Genomic DNA, 22,196 nt, shown 5'->3' with positions numbered 1-22,196 from the left:
AGAACGAAAACCACGGGGACTCGCAAAGTCTGGAAGGCTTTGGGAGAGGGGGAGGCCGAGAAATGCACCACCCGTGAGGGACAGCGTGAGTACACAGCTTTATTAAAAATTAGATCCTATAAATAAGATAGGAAGGCAGAAGCCTTTTTCCACTCGCTTCGTCCCTGCACGCTGCGGGTGCTTCAGGTCACTTCCAGGGCTCGAGTCCTTAACGAGGAGTCAGGAACTGCAGCGAGGTCTGGGCTGGAGAACGGGGTGTGAGGCCACGCAGCACGACGGGCGCCAGCACGGACTGGGGGTCTTCGGGCCATCTGCAGGAAGGGCGCAGGGTGTTGGGGGGAGGGCAGGTCGGGCGGTGCTGCACAACCCTCCCACGCCGGGCAGGAAGAGCAGGCGGGGTGGGAATGGCCCCGCGCCTCGCTCGGCAGGCGGGAGCCCCCAGAACACCCCGACCCAGGGGGACACCGGGCACGAGGCCAGGCAAGCCCCGCTCTGTCTGTCCCCCCATGCGCAGTTCCCTCCACAAACAACTTCAAGTTCTGGGACAATCTTCCCCCGTAGGCAGCTCCCTCCAACTCAACCCCGGAGCGCCCCGGCGCAAGCCTGGGGCCCTGCCCAAAGCCCCCCGCTGCCCCGAGGGCTTCGCACCCCCTTACCCGGCAGCCCCGCCTCACTGCACCAGTCTGTAGGTGATGTAGCGGCCCGCTGTCTCGCTCGGTCTGATGATCTTCACGACCTGCAAGGCCGACGGACGGGGCTCAGGAGGGGGAGAAGCTGGTAGCATCTCCCTGCAGGGCTGCCCTGCCCGGCACGGGCGCGCTCGGCCCCGGGCAGCGTGGCTGCGGCGCTCAGCGGCTGGAGACGGCCGGCGCCGAGCCCGGCGCGCAGGGCTGCGGCCGCATCTGCTGCCTGCCAGCAGCCCAGACCGCTGCTCTGCTTCCACGCGCCTGCACCCAACCTACCGCAGCTTCCACGTTTCAGAGAGACACCTCCCGCCTCCGCGAGCTCCGAGGCGCTGGGGAGGATCTGTCCTCCCCGCCCTGCACACAGGAGCTGCCGCCCGAGGCTGCTCCTCTCTTACCTGACCGCGCTTTATGCCGAAGTACCGGGCCACGGGATCCCCGGCCTGTATCCTCGGGAGCTGGTTCTCCCTCAGCTTGCTGTGCGGGGAGTCAAGGAGAAGCAGCAGAACCCATACCCGGCCCTGATGCCCCTTTGTCAGCCCGGCTCACAGAACAAAGCAACTCACTGCCGCGCGCGGCCGTATTCATCCTCAGCCCAAAGCAAGGGTGCCCCGCGCCTGGGCGGGAAGGGAGGGAACAAGGGAAGGATACTATCGGGCCAGCAGCTCGGTGACTTCTTCCTTCGTCATGACAACGTGCTCCGGGACCAGCTGCGAACAGAGCGGGAGCGACTGCGGGACCAGCCAGTGCCGGCTCCGCGCGGCGGCGGGAGAAGCAACTCATCCGCGAGGACGAAACCCATGACCGCGCCACGGGGCCCAGCCGGAGCAGCCGAGCCGCGGCTCCCCGGGAAGATCGGCCCCCTCGCTGCGCTGCCGCTCACCTCGTGCTCCGTGATGTTGATCAGGAGCTCCTGCTGCAGGAACTGCTCCAGGATGTATTTGGGAGCCATGTCTACCAGGGACTGCAAAGGGAGAGCGCTGTCAGCCGCCGCGCCGCTCCGGGACGGCCCTGCCTCCCCCGGCCCTGCTCCTCGCCGAGCGCAGCCGCTGCGAGCACGGGATGGCTGCGCGCCTGCTCACGCAGAGACAGCCAACGCAGGCAGCGAGCACACAGAGCTCCGCACCGCTGGCAAACGTCCCCTTCTCCCCCGGACACCGGCGGCACCAGAGCACGTTGCTCAGGTTAAACGCGCCGGTACGCCGAGCAAGAGCCTGCGCTGAGCTACAGCCGGGTTTAGCGGAAGGTTTGATCCGGGAGGAAATTCTTGGCTTTTATTTACCTACAGCGGCACTGAAAAATGGAGCAGCGAAGCACCCGCGGCCCACAGTGACCCCAACCCCGCGACAGCCGCCCCCCGCGGGGCTCCGCACCTGCTTGGCCGAGGGCGTCATGCCCTGCTGCACCACGATCAGCGCCCTGGTGATGTTCTCCTCCTGCATCCGCTGGCAGTACATCTTGATCGTCTTGATCCCCACCTTGGGCTCCTCTGCGAAGGGAGCCGGGCCCGGGGTTAACGGGGAGCCCTACCCCGCCGACCCCCCCCGGCGCCAGGGCCGGCCCCGCTGCCCCGTTCACGAAAGGAGCCGGCCCCGGGGTTAACGGGGAGCCCTCCCCCGCCCCGCCGACCCCCCAGCGCCAGCGCCGGCCCCCGCTGCCCCGCTCACCCGGGAAGAAGACGAACATCTGGTCGGTGGGGTCGTCGTTGTGGGCCACCAGCACGGTCAGGTCGGTGCGCCGGGGCCGGCCCTCGCTGGGTTTGTCCCCGAACTGCGCCTTGAACTCCTCCAGCGTCTGGTCCAGCTCGTCCTGCGTCACCAGGTACCCGCGGTCGTGGCAGAGCTGCCGAGAGCACCCGCGGGTCAGCCGAGCCGCGCTCCCCGCGCCGCCGGGGCCCGGGGCCGCGCCGGGCCGAACTAGGCCGAGCTAGGCCGCGCCGCCCGCCCCGCAGCCCGCGCAGCCCACGCCGCCCACGCCGCCCCGCACCCCGCCGGGGCCCGCCCCGCGCCCGGGGCCCCGTCTCTCCCGGCCCCGCAGGCCCCGCCGCGGCCCCCGCACCTGCATGATGGTCTTGCGGATCTTCCACAGCCGATACGTCTCCTCCTCGTCGTCCATCTTGCCCGAGGCCCCCGCGGGCTGCCCGCGCTCTTGCCTGCCCGCGCGGAGACAGGCGGCGCCGAGGCGGCCGCGGGGGGGCCTCAGCCGCGGGGGCTCCTGGGAGCTGTAGTGCGCCGGGGGCCGCCCACCGCCGCTCGCTGGGGGGGGTCGGGGGGTGCTCTGTCGCGACCGGGACGGTTCCGCCGCTCTCAGCGGCCCAGCCCGGGACAGGCCGCGGGGCGCGCGCCCGGCCGGCGGGAAAGCTCCGCCGCGGGGGGAAGGGCCTGGCCCGCAGGGCCCCGAAACCACCCCCCAGCCCCGTGACCTTCCCCCCGCCCCGCCTCGCCCCGCCCCGTGGTCTCGCCCACCCCGCCAATCAACATCCCCGCGACCACCCCGCCCACCTCGCTCTTCCATTGATCAGGATTACCATCCATCATCCTGTCAGACGTGCCCTCTCAGCGCGTTGACTGGCTGAGCGGGCGCGGGGGGCGGTGCCTCCTGTCGCACGGGGCCGTCGATTGGCTGAGGGGCAGGGGGCAGTGGGGCGCGATGGGATGGGGCCGGGCGGCGCGGCGGGTGCTGCGGGGTGTTGCGGCAGTGCGGGGCCCGGTGCGGAGCATGGTGAGTGCGGGGTGGGGGGGTCGGGCCGGGCCGGGCCGGGAGAGAACCCCCGCCCTGGGCGGCCCGCGGGGCTTGGGGGGGCCGAGGGCGCGGAGCCAGTCCCGGGGATCGGGAGGGGTGGGGGGGCGCGGCCGGTGCTGACGGTGCCCATCGCCCCCGCCCCCCCCCCCCCACCCGCAGTGCGCCCAGGCCCAGGACTGGCGCTCGGCCAAGGCCATCTACGACTTCCACGCCCGGGACATCGATGGCAACGACGTCTCCCTAGAGAAGTACCGGTAGGCGGGCGCGGGGCCGCGCGTTGTGTAACCGGGCAGCGGTGCGGGGGTGGGAGGGGCCCGGCAGAGGCGCTGACCCCCTCCCCCCGTGCAGGGGCTGCGTCTGCATCGTCACCAACGTCGCTTCCAAATGAGGGAAGACCCCGGTGAACTACACTCAGCTGGCCGACCTGCACGCCCGCTACGCTGAGAGGGGGCTGCGCGTCCTCGGCTTCCCCTGCAACCAGTTCGGGAAGCAGGTGCGGGGGGGGGGCGAGGGCTGCGCGGGGCGGCCGGGCCCCCCAGAGCCCCCCCGAGCCCCCCCGCTGCTGCCTTCCCCAGGAGCCCGGGGACAACGCTCAGATTAAGGCGTTCGCTGAGAGCTACGGCGTGAAGTTCGACATGTACGGGAAGATCGACGTGAACGGGGACAATGCCCACCCGCTCTGGAAGTGGATGAAGGAGCAGCCCAAAGGCCGGGGCACCCTGGGCAAGTGCGTGGGGGCGGGGGGGGCAGGCGGGGGGGGGCAGCCCCGGGGTGCTCTGCCCAAGCGGCTGCCCTGGCTGCAGCAGGAGGAAGGGGGTTTTTTTTCTGCCAAAATCCCACCGCTGTTTTCTTTTTTCTCCTAGTGCAATAAAATGGAATTTCACTAAGGTAGGACACGGCTGTCGGCTCCCGGACCTGCCTGGGCAGCGCCCTCACTCGCTGGGGGGCTGTGGGGAGTCCCTGGGGTGTCGCAGGGCCTGGGGGGCTGGGGGGAGTCCCCGGGGTGTCGCAGGGCCTGGGGGGCTGGGGGGAGTCCCTGGGGTGTTGCAGAGCCTGGGGTCTGTGGGGAGTCCCCGGGGTGTTGCAGGGCGTGGGGGGCTGTGGGGAGTCCCCGCGGTGTCGCAGGGCCTGGGGGGCTGGGGGGTGTTGCAGAGCCTGGGGGGCTGTGGGGAGTCCCCGGGGTGTCGCAGGGCCTGGGGGGCTGGGGGGTGTCACAGGGTGGGGGAATCCGCAGGTGCAGGCTCTGCGCCGTGTCCCTGGATGTCGGGGTGGGACCCCCCCAGGAGCCCCTGCCGGCTCCCCCCAGCCCCGTCCCGGGGAGGCTGTGACCTGGGGGGAGCAGGGTCTGCCCCTGCCACGCGCAGCCCCCTGCAGAGCCCCTGCGCTCGCTCACCTGGGTGCCGCTTCCCCCCGCAGTTCCTTATCAGCCGGGAGGGGCAGGTGGTGAAGAGGTACAGCCCGATGGAGGACCCCTACGTGAGTCCGCTGCCGTCACCCACCCGCGGGAGGGGGGGGAAGGGGCCGTGCCCGCAGCTCTCTGCGGGGAAACGCGGCGGTGCTGGGGCCGAGCACGCGCCGCTGCCGTGTCTCGGCTCCACTGCTCCTTTGGTGGGGGGCAGAACGGCCCCCCGGGCTGGGGGGATGGCTCTGGCACCAGGGCGGGCGGGCGCCCAGCCCAGGGTGGGTGGGTGGCTCCGAGCAGTCCCTCTGGGGTGGGGCGGAGGGGGCTTGGGGCACGGGGCATGTTTTTGGGGTAGCGGTGGTCTCGTGGCACGACACTCCCCCGTTCTCGCAGGTGATCGAGAAGGACCTGCCTGCCTACCTGTAGCTGAGCTCACCTCGCCCCGCGCTGTCCCCCCGCCCCAGCGCCGGCCTCCTGCCCGGGGGTCTTCTCGCCCAGCCCCATGACGGTCTGCCTTCAAGCCAGCTCGCTGGTGAGGCAGCCCTGAAGACCCGGCGTGCACCTGCTGGGAGAAGGCTCCACGGGCCGGCGGCCGCGCAGCCCCTTCTCGAGGGGCCCCGAGCAGCCCCTGGGGTCCCCTGCAATAAACGTGTTAGAAACGGGCGGCTGTGTCGGGGCGTGGGGGCCGGAGCCGGGGCTGGGTCTGCTGCGCCGCGCCCAGGGCGAACGTGGAGCTTTGCAGGGGAGCCAGGAGCTTACACAACGCCGGAGCCCGGCAGGGATAATCCTCATTAGTGCTGAGCGGGGAACAGCACCCAAATCCTGGTCAGCCGGTGCTGGCGCGGGCAAAGCCAAGCAGGGGGAGGGGGCAAGGCCCCTCCGGGACCGCAGCTGAGCTCCCTCCTCGCCCCACGCCAAGGGCGGCTGCCCCGAGGAGGCAGGGGGGCTGTGCTGTGAACACAGCCGAGGGCTGAGGGCGCGTGGGCACGGTCTGGGTGCTGAGCAGCACCCACGGCCAGCAGCGATCCCTGCACACCCACACCAAGCCCTGTTGGGGCACGGTGAAGCACCTCAGGTACTGGGGACGCATCTGGCCGCAGCGTGCGGGACCCCGGGTGCCTTGGGACCCCGGGTGCCTCCATCCCCCCGGGCGGCTCCCGTGGGCAGGGGGAGCGCGCGTCGCGCAGGCCCTGTGTGCGTGGCAGCACGGCTCTGCCTCTTCCCCAGGGTCTGGGGGAGGTGCTGGGTGTCCACAGCCCCAGCCCCCACGGGGAGCCCTCTCCTCGCTGCGGGACAAAGGGTGAGGAGCCCCCGCGTCCTCGCTGGGTGCCCCTGGGAGCCTGGCCCCGCCATGTCAGGGTGCTGGGGGATCCTGCCCCAGCCCCTCCGGCCGCTCAGACCCCGGGGCCGGAGCTGCCCCGCAGCCCCCCGCGCTCTCACCATGGACCCTCGCAGCGCCGCGAAGGCGAGGAGCGGATTGCTCCTCCGTTACGGTCGCCGGTGGCTCGCCCGGTCCCATGTCCCGCCGGGACAGAGCCGGGCCCGGGCGCGATGTCCCGGCAGCAGCGGCTCGCGCTGGGCCGTCGCGCCCAACAGCGGCTCCAGTATCTGCGCTCTCCCCAGCGCAGCCCAGACGGGGTCCTGGGGCAGGCCTACGCTCCGGACAGACGGACAGACAGAGCTGGGACTTACAGAAATCTCGTAGCTGGCTTCCTTTCCATTTTTACTGAGCAGAATGAAAAATTATCCTTCTGAGGCAAGTAGAAAATTCAGGAATTATTAGTCAAAGGCACATATTCTAAAAAAATCTCTTTACATATATACATCTCAATTAATTATAAATACACATAGAAAAACAAAGGCAAACAACAAGCAGATTAAAAAGTGCTAACAAAAAGGTGTAAGGTAAGAAAAAAAAAAAAGGACTCATTTAAAAATACATACAATCAGTAGGACAACTGCATAATAATTTAGTTAAAAGATATTGTTACATATTATTAACCCTGACAAAAACACAGGATCGGGGCAGGGAAGGGCTTCCTCGAAGGTGCTCTCGGTCTCTCCGGAGGTCGGGGAGGGAGGATTGCATATATCTGAAAACCAACATCAAAGGCCCCGGGGGAGGCTCCGGGTGACGGTGGAGCAGTGGCCGGCGGCGGGGCCGAGCGGGAGAATTCCTCCTCGCTATTCCTGAGTTTAAGCCTCTCTGAAACGGGTTTTCTGGGGGTCCCTTTCTCTCCTCGCTGAGAACCAGGACCCGGGCGAAGCCGGGGGCTCCCACGAGCGGTGCGGACCGGGACGTACTTTAAATAGCGGAGGGGCTGGGGGAGGGAGAGCCCTGCTCTGCCGGGGGCTGGGGACCGGCTGCTGCAGCACCCCGCGAATGTGGGGACCCCCGGTCGGCCCCGCAGCGAGGGGCGAGCGCGGCTGCCACGGGCAGAGCTGGGGAAAAGCAGAGCCTCTGCGGGCAGCGGCAGGGCCCCGGCGCGGGGGCACGCAAGCGCTCCCCGTCTTTGGTGCTCGCGCTGAGGTAGGGAGGTTTCCTCCAACGCCGTAAAACGCGGTCCCAGCTGCGGGGCTGAGCCCGGCCGGGAGGGCTGGGGGGAGGCTGGGGAGGGGGGGGGCAAGGACGAGCCCCCACAGCACAGGGCAGGGACCAGAGCAACCTCGAGGACGAGGCCACGCACGCGTCACGCGGGGCTGGTCCGTGGTCCGGATGTGTCAGGGAGAGCGCGACCACTGCGGGCGCTGACCCACGGCACCTCCCAACAGCAAACAGGGGCACACGGGGGTGTCGAGGCTCCCGGGGGGACACGGGGGGACTCCCCCACCAGGCACTGTAAGCTCCAGCTCCCTCCAGACTGACCGGGCAGGGCAGGGGGGACCCCAGCAGCGGCCGCTCCCGCTGGACCTCCTTGCCCAGGTCCTCTCCGAGGAAGGGTCGGGCCAGCCGGGAGGGTCTCGCGTCCTTCCGCTGGAAACATCCCGGTGCCGCTTCTCAGGGCAGAGCAAAGGAACGCAGCCCAGGGGAGGCCTGCGGAGGAGCTGCCGGGCCTGGAGCGCTCCTGCCCGCAGGCAGCTTCCTGCCAGGCTCCTCAGATTGCAGGGAGAAAACCGGCGACAGATTCCCCGGGACCCGCCGAGGCGAGACGCTGCTGGGACAGGGGCAGAGGGGCTGGGGGCTGCCTCGGGCCTGGGGAGGGGGCAGCTCGCCCCGCCGCTGCGGGCCGAGGGGCAGGGGCTTGTCTGGGGCAGTGCTTTGCAAAGCAAAAAAAAAGCTCTTTGGTTTTGGAGGTTGGATTTGCAGCATGAGCGGCGACACCGCACGTCCCTGGTGCTCCCTGGGGGGCCTGGGAGCAGCTCCCACTGCGGCCGGGCAGGGCTGCGTCACCCAAGGACGAGCCCCGCGGAACAGGACGGGGGCGACGGCCGGGCGAAAGGACAGCAGGCGACAGCGAGCAGCCGGGCGCAGCGCGAGGCTAAAGTGCAGGACAGGCTGATGGGACGCGGCCGTTCCGCTCCGGGAACCCCCCCGTGGTCCCGGCGTGGCCGAGCTCCGACAAACTCCCGAGCTCTGCCACGACACCGACGGCCGAGGCGGGGGTGCAGCCAGCTCCTGCCCTCTCCCGCGGAGCTCAGGCAGCCCCAGAGGTGCCGGGGTCCCTGCCCGGGAAGGGCCGAGCAGGCGCAGGCGTTCGACCTCCGCCTGCCCAGCCCCGCACAGAGCGACGCTCGAGCTCCGCGGCTCCCGGGGCAGCCATCCCATCCCTTCCCTTCCCTTCCTTCCCTTCCCTTCCCCCGGCCTCCGGCGCAGCGCGGAGGACCGGCAGCTCGGCCAGCCAGCTCTCGGGGAGCAGCTCTGCGCCGGAGGGCTGGGGAGCTCAGTAGTCTGCAGGGACGGGCACGGAGGAGCGGGGGTCTCGCCTCGGTCCTGCACGGGCTCTGGGCTTCGAGCAGGACTCGAACACAGCAGGGACGGCCCGTCCAGATCAGCTGAACTTGGCAGCACCCCGCTCCCCCCAGCGCCTGTTATATACAAATCTATACATGCCTGACTGTATGTTATATATAAATAAACTTTGCTTTAAGGAACTATAGGGGCTTCTTTCTTCCCTCGAAAACAGAAGAGGGTCAGTCCAAACCAGTAGAAAAGCCGGGGCTCCCCCGCTCTCACCTCTGCGCCAAAGGAGCCGGCTCCGCCGCGGCCGAGCCTCGCCTGGCGTGCCCCGCTGGCTCTCAGAAGTCCGGGAAGGGCCCGCTGAACTGGATCACGCTCTGGCGCTCCTGGGGGAGCATGTTCTCCTGGGGGGCCCCATTTAACGTCCTCAGCATGTCCTCCAGGATCTCTCTGAAATTAATATTCCCATCCTGTTGGACAAAATCTTCCTGCTGCTGCGGCAGCGTCTGCAAGGGTCCCGGGGGAGGCAGGGGCAGGCAGTTGTGCAGCGCGGGGCGAGGGGGCACGCTCCCCTCCAGGCCGGGGGCCGGGCTCTTGAAGGCAGCAGGGTGGCTGAAGCCGAAGGGCAACCGGTGCTGCTGGTGTGGCTGGAGCACGGGCTCCGAGGGGAAGCAGAGCACAGCGGGCTCCGGGTTCATCACCACCTCGGGAATGCTGTTGCTGGGAGGGCTGTAGGTCAAGTCCAGGATGTCGTCCGGGCGCAGGGGGTGCCTGGGCAGGGGGACCCCGGGCCCCGTCGGCGCGAGGTCCAGGGGCTGCGGCAGGATGGGCAGCGGCAGGGGGAACTGCGGGCTCTGCTCTTGGGCCTGGAGGAGTCGGCTGTGCTTTCGCTTCACGTTCTCGTCCATCCGCTTCAGCTCCTCCAGCACCTTACGGACACAGCTCTCGGGGATCTTTATCCCTAGGGGCGAAGCGTGCATCAGTGCCCGCAGCGCTGCGGGGAGGGACGGGGCACTGTGGGGACAGAGGGGTGGGCGGCAGCGCTGGGCCCGCTTGCCCGGCACAGTCCCAGCCCGCTTCGCCCCTCGGCTGGGCTGCAGCGCAGGGAGCTGCACCCGGAGCCGCGGCAGCACGCGGCAGGCTCGCAGCAGGCAGCCGCAGCCCCGCTGCACCCGGGCACGGCGGGCACAGCTCCGGCCCGGCTCACCCCCGCTGGGGGCCCAAACACACAGGGCAGCCCCAGCTCCCCTCCTTCCCACGGGGCCACCGAAGCAGCGGGCGCTTTTTGGGAAGGGAATCTTGGCACTGGGCAGCGGGACCCCTTCCTCCTCCTCCTAAAACATCCTCCTCCCCCTCCCGGCACTGCACCCACCGACTTGTTTCTTCTTCTCCTTGGTCTTGAGGCGGACGATCTGCAGGTAGCTGGTGCTGGTGATGTCCGCCATGATGCTGGCGATCTTGCTCCAGACCCGCAGCAGGGCCCCACACAGCATGTAGTAGTGCCGCAGGCGCATGCCCTGGAAGCACTCCTTCCCCTCGTGCACCAGCTTGCAGGTCCTGTTCCTGCAGTTCAGACACGAGAAAACCACCCGACTCAGCACAGGCTCCCCCAGCAGAGCGGGATCCCCCACCACAGCCACCCGGCGCGGTCCTTCCCCACCACCACAGCCAGGGACCCCTCCCCAGCGCCAGCTCTGCCCTGGGAAGGGCAGGACAGGTCGGGGCTGCGGGTGCCTTACCAGATGGCATGGTTACAGTTCTTCAAGGAGAACTGGTAGCTGCTCTCCCAGTGCTCCTTGGCTTCCTCGGGCAGCACCTGCAGAAGAAACACACAGCAATCGAGATCTTCCACTGTCCAACACGCACCTGAGGCTTCAAATCCAGGGCTGGGAGCCAGGACACCCGGGTGCTACCGCTGGCTCTGCCCAGGCCACAACAGGGCTATGGGAGGTGTGAAGGGGTTACAGCAAACGTCCTTCCACAGCCACCCCCGCCTAAAGAGGCTTTTCCCTCTCCCCGCACTGGAAGGCTGCGGCCCCCGCCTACCCGCCGGTACTTCTTCTGCAGACTGTCCAGGCTCTCAGGCTGGCTTTGCTTCCCGATGTTGGGCTTGTAGAGGATGAAGTTCTTCCCGCGGCTCTGCTCTGCCAGCAGACAGGTGTGCTTGCAGCCTCGCATCTGTTGGGGTAGAGCTGACGGTTACAGTCACAGCCTCTCTCCTCAAGCCCTTATTTCTCTAAACTAACCCTCTTCCTTCCAGGATGGAGGGTCTTGGAGGCATCTCCTAGTCCCCAGCAAGAGGTCAGACACAGACCTCTTACAGCTGTGGCAGATCTTCTTCCCTAGGAGTCACCCTCCAAGCTGAGATGCCACCCTGGCAGAGCCCAGGGACCTACCTTGTAGGAGAGGTAGAACCCATCGAAGGATCCTGTCAGTTTGAGAGACTTCTCATAAGCTTCCTCCCACTTTAAGCCTCTGTCGACACTGATCTGAACAGGGACAAAGAGGATTCTGTAATGTCACGGGGCAGGACACGTGCATCAGTGTCTGTCTCACAGATCCCACCCTCAACACACTCGGTGCTGCTGCAGCCTGGAAGAGGCACTGTCAGATTGCCCACCCGGGTACGGCAGCCCCAAGCCCCCGGGGCCTCTCCTTGCCACCTCTGTGCAACTCCATGACACAAAGATGACACAAGGCCACGGGGCAGGGACCCAGCAGCTCGCAGCCCCAGGCTGGGAAGCCCTGGAGAAGACTGAACCGCAGAGATAGCTGTGCAGGCTGCCTACCTTATAAAACACGACCTGCCCATCCTGCGGGTGCCCAGGGGTCAGGAAGACCTCCTTGCTCTCCTCATAGATCTCATCCACTCCTGGAGCTAAATCTATAGCAGGAGGAAAGACCAAAACACACGGCAGCTGTAAGATCCATCTTCCTGTACCACCGCCTCTCCCTGTAAGAGCCTTGGGATCTGCGCTGCGCGGGGACACCGCAGTGCCCGAGACAGCCACAGTGTCGGTGCAGGCTGGAACAGCCGTCAGTCAGCACAGGGAGGAGCAGGGAACGTCAGAGCTGCAGTCGGGAGAGATCTGGCCACCTCTCTTTCTCCTTACCGAGGATGCCCATGTCGTATTTGCCCTCCTTCTTGTCCTTTTCAATCAGATAGTCAAAGGTGTCAGAAAAATACTGGAAGAGCATGTTCTGCTTGTCCACCTCCAGCCCCAGGATGCGGTTCAGGAACTTGGTGATGGAGCAGTCTGCAAGAGCGCGGCGGGTCAGGGCACACCGCGCAGCTGGGCATGGCACCCCCAGCACGCTCTCAAAGAGCCACCCACCAAGCCACCCGTCGGGCCCTCCGGCAGCAGCCCAGCGCTAAGGCACAAGAGAGCAGCCCTTGGGCTGCTGCTCCCGGCTGCGGTCAGCTGCCCGGCTGCTGCGGGGGAACGCGGCCTGCACTGGGGGCTGCTCCCCACAGGACCCTCTCCCCGGAGCAAACACCCTGCCCCGGCTGCACAGCAAACCCCTCGAGGCTGTGCGCCGGTGCAGGTGGACCGGGCGGGCTGTGACACCCCCGCCTCTTTCAGTTCTCCCCTGTGTTGGGCAGGACAAGTTTGAGACGCACCTTTCTCCACTGCCACTGTGCCATACTTCATCTGATTGCAGCAGATCCCCACAGAGATGAGACCTTGCTTCATTTCTGGAACGGCAGAAAACGGCTCGTGGATTTTCGGGCTAAGCCTCCCCCAGCTTTCCCCTCCAGCTGTGCCCGCAGTTCCACAGCTAAGCCTGTCCCAGGCCCGCTTTCCCCCACGGCTGGCAGGGCGACGTGCACCTGGGTGGCCAGTCGCCCCACTCTCCAGCGAGCTGCGCAGCCCGGTGCACTGTTCCCCCTCTCCGCTCTTCTGCTCAGCTCTTCAGGCATCCCAGACCCGAGACCCACCCAGCCAGCACGAAACCCCAGAACTGGTCACGCTCTTACCATGGAAAAACGCAGCCTCCCCTCCGTCGTAGCTCTTGGGCACGGGAACTCTGCTCTCCGTGTTGCTGAGGATAGTGGAGAGGACCCTGTCCAGTGCTTTAGCCCCGTACTGCGAAAGGAGACGAGAGTCAGGCACGGACGAACCGACGCTGGCAGCCCAGCAGTGGACTCGGTGTGTCACAACTCGCTGCCTGGCACTGCAGAGAAAGCCACCGCTTCCAGGAAGGCCACCGACCTGGCGGCTGTGCCCAGGGGGAAGCCGCGTGTCAGGGCCCTGCTCTGTCCCCGGGGGAGCAGGGCTCAGCAACCCGCACGTCCGCACCCAGCACCGGCTCCCTGGGGCGCAGAGGCTCCAGCACCCTTCCCGGCTCCCCGTGGGAGCACAAGGCCCACGCCAGCGTGGTGCTCTGATCCACGGCGCTGACATTAGCTCAGTTCTGTACCGATACCAGCCCAGGGCCACGGGCCAGCAGCACGGTGCCGATGCTGCTAGGCCAGATCCTGCCTGCAGATGCCAGCAATGATCTTCCTGGCTCCGGCTCCCACCAAAGGCACTTGCCAACTACCTACTTCAAGCCCTCCTTGGCTGAGCTAGCCTACGAACAGCCAGAAGTTACCTTGTTCTCAAAGTTGTACTTGCTGAGGTCTCGGGACTCAGTGGCCCGGCGGTCTCCGTGAGTTAAGGCACCCTAGGAAGACAGATGAAACAAAACAGTTCCCACTTTCAGCTGTTGCAACGCACCAGAGAAGCATGGCCAAAGCCACCTCTCGGAAGAGGGCGGGATAAGAACGAGCTGTGGGGAGGCAGTGCTCCCCTGGAGTATGGAGACTTCGCAGAAGCATTTGGGAATTTATCAGAAGTGAAGAAATATGAAATAGAGACAAGTTAATTATTCCATTAATTATTTCATCAGCTTTCTGGAAACAGATGGGTGTATGCTCCAGTAACAGCGGGGGAATTCCAGCATCTGGAACTGGGTTCTGCTTCCCTGAAATTCCTCCTGATGCCTTGTTACGTATTCTTCACTTCCTTTCCCAAATCTCAGGATGCTAAAAGCCTTCTGCGTCCACAACTGCGACGCCTTCAGCCGGGGGTGATGCAATCCCCCGTCCTAGTTACACCGGCCACGCGAGCGGGAACACCGAAACGGAAGCTCTTCAGCGAGAACTGGAACCGACACGTTAACCTCTCTGCTGCAGGGCACTTACAAGGCTCTCCAGGCGTTTTGCCACGATGGATGCAAACCTCCTCTCCCCTGCCAGCTCAGAGATAAGGAAGACATACTCTGGCGCAGAAACCTGGTTCGATCGGTGCGTTCGACCTGCGGGGACACAGCAGAGGTGAAAGGAGAGCTTGGAACAGCCTGTCTGCTGCGGGAAGGGAAGCTGAGCACGAGGTGAGAGCACCAAAACAACTTTCCATGTCATGGCTGGCTTTCAAAGGAGAGATCTTCCTGGGGGAAAGGGACAGAGGCACGGGCGCACTCACCACCCCGGTGCTGCCGGGGCAGAGCTGAGTTTACAGCCTCGACCCCTGGGCTGAGGAGTGACTCCCCGGCTTGAGCTAGGATGTGCGTTGTTTTTTTGGTGCTCACATACTGAGGACCTGGGCCCCCCCATCCTACAGAGCCTCGCAGGGTGGAACAGAAACCCCCAGGCACCCCCTGTTTCATGCGGAGACGCTGCTAAAAGGCACGGGAGGGCTCCCCCTTCCCCCACTGCAAATCACTCCTGAAGTCCACACAAACCCTCCCGGCCAGACAAATCAGTCACAACTGCTTTGTGGCTGCGTTTCCATCCCGGCAAAAGACAGGAGCACCTTGTACCTCAGCGGGCAGAATACGCCTGGCCCAGCTGCAGCACCAGCCTGGCTCACTGGCCACGCACGCCTCTCCTTCCCCGGGCTGCACCACGCTGGGGGAAGGGGACAGCGATCAAGACCCCAGCCCTCACCGAACTGCTGTATGGCTCGGTCTGCGCTCCAGGGCAGCTCCAGCGTCATGTGGACCCGGCGCTTCTGGTTTTTCACCCGTCTGTCTGCTTGGAGAGAGATACCTGAGCTGGAGGCCTCGGAGATTATTGCTACAAGCTAAGGGAGAGAGACAACCAGTGAGAAAGGAGAGTGAGGCTCCCGGCCATCTGCCACAGTGCTTCAAGAAACTGCCCAAAGCACAGCGGTAGCCCCAGCCCACGAAGGGGCCCAGGACTCCTTGTCACCTTCCAGCCACCTTCTGTCAAACAGAAAGCTGCAGGGCCTTGTTGGCGCCAGGCTGGCAAGGCAGCAGCACGCAAAGGCACCCTCCCTTTCCTTCCCCTCGCAGTGCGCTCGCTCCCGGGCAGATGGTTGGGGGTTTCCTTAGCTCGAACGCAACTCACCTTTTCCCCTTTCATAAAACGCTCCTTCTCCTTCAGGTTGACGTGGTCTATAGAGAGGCCTTGCTCTGCACGAGACTCGAACATGACGGAGCCGTCCGGTCTGCAAACCACCCGGCCCTTCCGTCCCGTCATCTGCACACACCGCGCGGGAGAGAGAGGCCGTTAGCAGAGGGGAGAGACCTGCACGGCGCAGCAAGTCAATTCAGACAGTCAATGCACCAGTACAGGCTTGGGGTGGACCTGCTGGAGAGCAGCTCTGCGGAGAGGGACCTGGGTGTCCTGGGGGACGACAGGTTAACCATGAGCCAGCAGTGTGCCCTGGCTGCCAAGAAAGCCAATGGGATCCTCGGGTGCATCAAGAAGAGTGTGGCCAGCAGGACGAGGGAGGTTCTCCTTCCCCTCTACACTGCCCTGGGGAGGCCTCATCTAGAGTGCTGTGTCCAGTGCTGGGCTCCCCAGATCAAGAAAGATGAGGAGCTACTGGAGGGAGTCCAACGGAGGGCTATGAGGATGGTGAGGGGACTGGAGCATCTCCCCTACGAGGAGAGGTTGAGGGAGCTGGGCTTGTTCAGCCTGAAGAAGCGAAGGCTGCGAGGGGACCTTATAAATGCCTACAAATATCTGCAGGGTGGGTGTCAGGAGGATGGGGCCAAGCTCTTTTCAGTGGTGCCCAGCGACAGGACAAGGGGCAACGGCACAAACTGAAGCAGAGGAAGCTCCAGCTGAACCCGAGGAAGAACTTCTTCCCTCTGAGGGTGACGGAGCCCTGGCCCAGGCTGCCCAGGGAGGTTGTGGAGTCTCCTTCTCTGGAGATATTCCAGCCCCGCCTGGACAAGGTCCTGTGCAGCCTGCTGTAGGTGACCCTGCTTCAGCAGCGGGGCTGGACTAGATGACCCACAGAGGTCCCTTCCAACCTCTACTATTCTGTGATTCTGTGATTCTCAACTGCTTTTTCAGATTGCAAAGAAGCAGAGGTAGCGCTCCTCCAGGGGGAACCTTCTTTGCTGGCCCCTTTTCCTGCCACCCAGTGCCACCAAAATACACTCTGGATTGTGAGGAGTACCTCAGCCACATGCTCCGGGCCCCCAAAGTGATTGATCAGTTCATCCAAGGTATTGAGAGGTAGCTCTTTGCCCAGTGCTTTTACTTTTGCTAGGAGGTCCTGCTTCATCTTTTCCACGTGTTCTAGTTCTCTCAGGCCATGCATCTTCTTCTGAGCAGGCAGCATGTGAAAATGACCTGCAATGCAAATGCAAAAGTCTGGAGTTACCGGGTAGCTGCAAATCAGAGAGGGGAAAGGGCTCCTGGGGGCACGATCTGAGGAGCAGGCAAAGACACCCTGACTTGCAATAAACGCTGCTGAGCACAGAGTGAATTCCCTCTGTGCTTCCTCTTGTTTCGGTGGGGAAAGGAGCACACAGGGCAAATTCTTCCTGCTCACTGATCACAGCAGGCTGACGTGACTCAACCTCACAAGCCCAACTTTGATCATCACAGGATAAAATCTAGCCAAGGTCATAAGGCTGCCGCAAGCACAGAAGCAGCTTCACCATTCCAAGCAGACACCAAGAGCCTCCTCACATCAGCTCACTGACTCTGCAGTCCCCTTAGCCAGATCCTCCCCAACAGGGTCACGTCTGATCTGCCGGTGCTTGTGGGCGCTGGGTGGGTGCCCGTCTCCAGCCACGCACTGTAACGCAGTGACGCTGGCTCCCAGCTCCCCACAGCGAGGAAGCGGCGAACCCCGAGCTGCTGCTGTGCTTACTTCTGCCCTCAGCTGCGAAGCCGTTGTAGGTGTGCTCCACGAAGATGACGTCGTCCGTCTCAAACATGGACTCTGGGGAGGAGCTGAAGTCACTGTCGAGCCCCATGTCGGAGTCGGTGCTGCTGTCATCGCTGATCTTGATCACGCCCGCGGGGTCACACACGCCCTTCAGAGCCTTGGCACAGCGGCCCCTCGGCTTCCCTGCAGAGGAGAGCGAGCGGTGTCAAGGCAGAGTCCCCAGCCATGTGCATCAATGCAGAACAGCAAGTGCCAGCTCAGAAAGAGGAGGAGGAGGAGGAGAAATCACAAAATAGCTGAGATTGCCCCAAATGAAAGGCTAATCTTGCAAAGACAGAGCCTTCTGGGTGGGGTGGGGGGCAGGGAGAGAAACAGAAAAGAAGAGAGAGAAAGGAAGAACAAGGCAATCTTTGTCAGGGCTGAAGCTAGTTGCACACGTCAGGACGAAGACGCAGCCGGCTCTAAGCAGTGCAAGCTCCTCGGGGCAAGGAGTCCGCAGGTCTGACTGCCTCCGGAGGAACGTGCAGGGCACGGGAAGGTGCCAGTGTTTCAGGACGCTGTTTACTCCCAAGCACAGCAAGACATGGCCCTGCTACGTGAGAGTTTCACAAACCAGCTGGCACAGGCTGCTCTGCAACAGCAGCCAGCCAGGATACCCTCCATCATCTGCCAGCGCTGCTGACCCCTCTTCCCTTTCCCACATCCCACCAGAGGACAAATCCCAAAACTCTTCTTACCTGCAGCCGCAGCCAGTAATTTGGCAGGGAAGCGATTTTTTTTTCCCCAGGACACCTGCCACGCTCTACGGGGCAGTGGAGAAACCCCCCTTGCTGCAAGGGGGCTGCAGACATGCAGGCAGGACTCCTGTGCAACCTGCCCACCAGCCTAGGCGGGCAAGCAGCTGGGGAGAGGGGCAGAGCTACTGGGCAAGTGGCGGAGGCGAGGACCTACGCTGTGGCAGGGAAGTGGGTTAGAGGGAGGAAAGGGTGGATGACCTAGAGCTGCCGTCCTCCAGATGAGAGAAGGTGATGGAGATGTGCGGGAGGGCAAACTGAAACCAGGGCAGAGCAGCTAAAAGCATGAAGTAGGGAAAAGGGAAAAAGGAAAAGAAAAAGCTGAGTGGCTGGGGTGAAGCAGCAAGGCAGGAGGTCAGACGCTGGGCAGTGGAGTGTGCTCTTACGTTTTCTTTTAATGCCAGTTCCTTTTTCTCTCTTTCTTTTGGTTGAAGGAAAGTGCTTCTGAATTAGTGATAGAAAGACGCCTCTGAAAGTAAGATGCAAAATTTATTCTAGCTACCAGGAACAGGAACATCTGCTGGTTATCATGTAGCAATGCGTATTTGAGACAGCACCACATTTCATGAAAGGGGGGTAAATCCTGCACCACGACTACCAGCGCGTGATCAGCCAGCGGCTGCTACAGCGTGGCTCTCCAGAACAGCAGCGACTCGGAGCGGGCGTTTCACCAAAGGGTTCTGCGGCGGGAGCGTGGCCGCGCCAGCAGACCCCCGGCCGTCAGACGGGCGTGCTGGGGAAGCCAAAGTGCTGTAACGCCAGGAAAAACGTGCTCCGCCACGGCCGTTCCACGGAGACACTGCCACAAAGGCAGAGCAGACCCTGGGCTCTGCGCTACCACGTGGCACGCCAAAGTTGGAAGACCTTTATATAGCAACCAAGAGGGAGTTTTAAATGGGAAACGCTATACTGGGAAGCTGTTACATCACTACTGAAAAATCCAGTAAGTCCCAGTGTCCCAGCCCCTCTCCACACTCCGACAGCAGAGACCACCACCAGGCTGTCCAACAAACGTGCTCCACCAAGTCCTCTGATCAACCGGACGTGGGCTCGCTCGCCGACGGAACAGAGCCAAGCGACAAAAGACAGATACGTAGTGGTTTCAGGTGAATGGGAAAAATCAGAAGAGGTGGAAACCAAATGTTTCTGTGGGCTGTTCTGCAAACCAAAGAGCAAATGCTTAAATGCTGATCATGTTGGGCGGGGATGAACCCCCAGTGCAATGAGAAGGCAGTGCTGAATGAGCTCTGGTTGAAGAAAAAAAAAAAACAACAAACAAAAAACACTGAAAGCGACAGCTGAGAGGTATGGACATGACACCTCGCCTGTGTGAGCAAAAAGGAGTGCTGGGAACCAGGGCGGGAGACCTAAGGGCCCTGGTGTGCGGGGCTGAGGGAGGCAGAGACAGCACAGCTCCCTGAAGGGGCAGAGCCCTGCGCTGGCTCTCACGCGATGGCAACGCCACGGCACCAGGCAGGGTGAGTGGGGGTGACCCTGCGCTCCAACGGCAAAAATTCATTCTTGGGCCTGGAGCCTCCCTGCCCTGAAACCTCGCTCACCTTCCTGACACTCGCACTCCTCGGCTCGCCTGCAAACAAAGGGTTGGCCTGGGGTTCACGCACTGAACAGTCCAGTTATTTTTAACCCCGTTTCTCGTCATCTTTTAAACTGCTTCTTCCCAGCACAATCCCCTCCAGAAATCCCCTGAAGCGCTGTAAAATCAGGACGCCGCATCTGGAGGCTCAGCAGATGCCAGAAGACGCTCGGCGCTCTGGCCAATGCTGCTGAGCAAAGAGCTCTTGCCTCTAGAGCTGGGGGCAGTCGCGCAGCGCGTGTGATCACCAGCAGACCCTTCCTCCCTGGAGAGCCGAACAAGGCCCAGAGGGACCACGCAGTCCTCTAGACCGAGTTCCTGAATTCTGGGACATGAAAACCAACCCAAGAGACCAACCCAATCCAAGCAGTTGTCAGACGTGCCCTGCGCACCGTCACCAAACTGTCATTCGTTTTCCAGGAACGGACTGGAGACAGCAGAGTGACACAGACCAACGCAAACCCCACCAGTAAGGGAGGAAAGCTCGGCCCAAACTGGACACGGGCTGTCTCCGGCATCGCTCTGCATTAGCAGTCACTTCAAAAGAAAACAGTAACAGCCCAACGTCCCAGGTTTTCATCACCCACCACGCAGGAACAGCCACCGTTGTGGGACAGGCTGGTATTCTGCACCCTGCAGAAACGAGGGGAGCACAAGCCTCATTCTCTGCTCAGAGGGTGGCACGAGTCCTGCTGCTGGCTTCACTGCAGGCACAACCACCCCTCCTCATAGCTAGGAATGAAGGCAACACAACCAGGACACTGGTCCTGCCTCGTCCACGTGCTGAAAGCCAGCACTGGCGAATCTAAACTCCTCGGACCGCTCCTTCCTGCCGCTGCTCCAGCGGTGCCGCCTCACATTGTCATCCCAGCCTCTGCCACTACGGCAGACTCTCTTGCTCATTTCTTCAGTGTCAGCAGCCCCGTTTTCCAGGGTCAGACCCACACAAACTACCGCTGAGCTCATACTTCTGGCTCCCCTACACCCGCCAATTCCTTCACGCGTGCAGAGCCGCATCAGGCTGTTCACGCAAGTTCGGACCACAGAGGGCTTCAAAATCCAGGACCTAGCTCACAAAGTGGCAGTGAGGAAATCGCACCTCCAGGACCCAGCTAAGCGTCCTCTCCACTCACAGCCTGCGCAGGGCGAGGCGTCACGAAACCGCATGTCGAGAATGGCCAGTGACCAGTGGCCGCAGAGCAGGGCTTTTCCCTAGCACGCCTCCAGCCTCCCATGCGTCCCCCCAGAAAGAAACCAGGGATTTTTAACTCACTCTGCAGCAGAGACAAAACAATTTAGATGCCCATCGTTCTCGTCGAGGACTTCTCTGGTGCGAGCCTCCCCGGTGGACTGCAGGCCGATGACGATACACTGCGGGGAAACACGAGGGACGGCACAGCGTCAGGGAGGGCGTACCGCAGCCGGCATCGGGCAAACAGCTACAGGCTCCAGAGGCCGGATTTCACAGCTCCAGGCACACTTCCCTTGGACCCTGTCCCAAATACACGTTGGGCCTGCAGCAGGGCTCCTGACGAAGAACCGCCTCTCAAATCCTCCTGCATCCAAACCGGACCTCTGCTCACACCGCAGAGAGGACTGGTTACAGAAGCTAACTGGCTTTGCTAGGTAGGTTCTGCCTGAGATTTCCAAGTTGCATCAAGAGGGATGAAAGGACAGAGCTGTGCTCGAGGTGAAGGATCTGGTACCTCTTCTAGCTTGAACATGACTCAAAACGCCCTTTCAGATCAGCTTGTCCACATCTAACATAAACCAGCAGCAGGTAATGCCTCGGAAGGTGAGGCCATGCTAACTCCCCAGTATCATTTACTGTGAATGCTCTCAGAAACCTGGACGCTGCACTTTATTCTGGTTAATCTGGAGAAAAATTCAGCCTTAAAGAGGTTTGGAATTGCTTTCAAGCCAAGCTGAACAATAAATAACTCCCTTTGGTTGCAGACTACAAAAAGAATCACTTGTAATGTAAGACTGACGGCCGCTGCCACGGGAGCGGGGCCCTGGTACCACACCTTATCCTTCGTCAGCTCTTCCTTAGCAAGCTCAACGAGTCGCCGGACCTTAGCAGCAATGCAGAGGTACTTGAAGAAGCGCTGGTGAGCTGACCAGAACTGACCCCACAAGGATTTCCGAGACTCCAGGCCGATCCAGTCGGCTGCCTGCTGGAACACCATCAAGGCCTCTGCCCACTGCAGACAATACCGAGAAAGCCTGAGTTAACATCTGAGTGTTCTTTTTCGTTCCTGCTGCGCAGGAGGTTATTAGCACAGTGTGATAATCTGATTTAACGTCAGTGTTTGTGTCACTGTGTCAGGCTGAATGAACAGCCTGGTCATTCTCTCCTTTCTGCACTAGCATGATGTTGCAAGCTCTGGTTTGCAAATATGGAACTTGCAAACAGAAGCAAAAAAGCGTAAGATGATTTTTTTTTTTACATAAGCTGAGAGTGTGTACCCCTTTTCTTTCTTATAAACAAATTAAGTTTGTGGTCATCACCACGTTTAGGGTCCTCAAACCCTCCCACATACCAAGTGGCCGTGCCCAAAGCACGATGAAACACCAAGTCTCCCCGCGGCAGTGGGACCAGCTCACCAACTTCGCCGCCTTGTCGTAGACAATCTTGTACTGCTGATCCAGCGGGATCTCCTCGATTCTGAAGGTCACCCCAGTGAAACTGAGCTGCCTGGCGATGTACATTCCACTGACCTTCATGTCCATCGCCACGATCTCCATTGCACCGACCCCCCTGGGAGAGGCAGACAGCTGTGAGAGCCCTTCCTGTGCCACGGGGCAGCCGGAGGTAGGTGCCTCTGCAGAACCACCACCCCTCCCGGCCCAAGCCCTCAGACACTGTCCTCAGGCACCGCACCACTTCCCAGCCAAAGGCTGCCACAAAATGCAAGCTACATGAAGAGGGACGCTGGACTTGA

The 22,196-nt window shown here is 62.8% G+C and overlaps 3 protein-coding genes across 6 annotated transcripts in view; 1 reads left to right on the top strand and 2 right to left on the bottom strand.

The window, feature by feature from the left end:
- Positions 1-222: 222 nt before the first annotated feature.
- On the bottom strand, positions 223-2,886 carry POLR2E (RNA polymerase II, I and III subunit E). The gene is made up of 8 exons (XM_075444245.1): positions 2,742-2,886; positions 2,351-2,525; positions 2,057-2,172; positions 1,567-1,647; positions 1,335-1,393; positions 1,082-1,160; positions 657-736; positions 223-311 (listed from the first exon to the last, which is right to left on the bottom strand). Exons 1-7 carry the CDS (start codon positions 2,796-2,798, stop codon positions 671-673), a joined length of 633 nt encoding a protein of 210 aa, XP_075300360.1. The 5' UTR covers positions 2,799-2,886; the 3' UTR covers positions 223-311; positions 657-670.
- Positions 2,887-3,321: 435 nt separating this feature from the next.
- GPX4 (glutathione peroxidase 4) lies at positions 3,322-5,489 on the top strand. Its single transcript, XM_075444246.1, has 7 exons — positions 3,322-3,404; positions 3,585-3,679; positions 3,774-3,918; positions 4,001-4,152; positions 4,289-4,313; positions 4,842-4,901; positions 5,221-5,489. Exons 1-7 carry the CDS (start codon positions 3,333-3,335, stop codon positions 5,251-5,253), a joined length of 582 nt encoding a protein of 193 aa, XP_075300361.1. The 5' UTR covers positions 3,322-3,332; the 3' UTR covers positions 5,254-5,489.
- Positions 5,490-6,531: 1,042 nt separating this feature from the next.
- The window catches only part of SBNO2 (strawberry notch homolog 2), a 64,222-nt gene continuing 48,557 nt past the window's right edge, over positions 6,532-22,196 (bottom strand). For 2 of the 4 annotated variants that reach the window (XM_075444214.1, XM_075444215.1), the window contains 19 exons: positions 21,859-22,012; positions 21,279-21,455; positions 20,525-20,622; positions 18,044-18,126; positions 16,846-17,046; positions 16,144-16,319; positions 15,081-15,212; positions 14,658-14,793; positions 13,914-14,026; positions 13,322-13,393; positions 12,705-12,813; positions 12,348-12,422; positions 11,839-11,982; positions 11,515-11,609; positions 11,122-11,214; positions 10,772-10,903; positions 10,465-10,541; positions 10,098-10,288; positions 6,532-9,686 (listed from right to left, as the gene is read on the bottom strand). In XM_075444214.1, coding sequence (XP_075300329.1) covers positions 9,064-9,686; positions 10,098-10,288; positions 10,465-10,541; positions 10,772-10,903; positions 11,122-11,214; positions 11,515-11,609; positions 11,839-11,982; positions 12,348-12,422; positions 12,705-12,813; positions 13,322-13,393; positions 13,914-14,026; positions 14,658-14,793; positions 15,081-15,212; positions 16,144-16,319; positions 16,846-17,046; positions 18,044-18,126; positions 20,525-20,622; positions 21,279-21,455; positions 21,859-22,012 — 2,881 coding nt within the window. In that variant the 3' untranslated portion in view covers positions 6,532-9,063. The remainder of the gene's footprint in view (positions 9,687-10,097; positions 10,289-10,464; positions 10,542-10,771; positions 10,904-11,121; positions 11,215-11,514; positions 11,610-11,838; positions 11,983-12,347; positions 12,423-12,704; positions 12,814-13,321; positions 13,394-13,913; positions 14,027-14,657; positions 14,794-15,080; positions 15,213-16,143; positions 16,320-16,845; positions 17,047-18,043; positions 18,127-20,524; positions 20,623-21,278; positions 21,456-21,858; positions 22,013-22,196) is intronic. The other 2 variants (XM_075444217.1, XM_075444216.1) reach the window with 1 other exon arrangement.

The sequence above is a fragment of the Opisthocomus hoazin genome, chromosome 27, assembly GCF_030867145.1.
Source record: "Opisthocomus hoazin isolate bOpiHoa1 chromosome 27, bOpiHoa1.hap1, whole genome shotgun sequence".
NCBI classification, from domain to species: Eukaryota; Metazoa; Chordata; class Aves; order Opisthocomiformes; family Opisthocomidae; genus Opisthocomus; species Opisthocomus hoazin.
The sequence above is the reverse complement of the archived record's forward strand: the minus strand, read 5'-3'. Positions and strand labels throughout refer to the sequence as shown.

Bases quoted from the DNA above. Each gene is read 5' to 3' on its own strand.
- POLR2E (XM_075444245.1), bottom strand. From the start codon at position 2,798: ATGGACGACGAGGAGGAGACGTATCGGCTGTGGAAGATCCGCAAGACC. The intron at 2,526-2,741 runs GTGCGGGGGCCG...TGCTCTCGGCAG, and splicing joins TCCGCAAGACCATCATGCAG to CTCTGCCACGACCGCGGGTA. The intron at 2,173-2,350 runs GTGAGCGGGGCA...CTCCCTTCGCAG, and splicing joins GATGTTCGTCTTCTTCCCGG to AGGAGCCCAAGGTGGGGATC.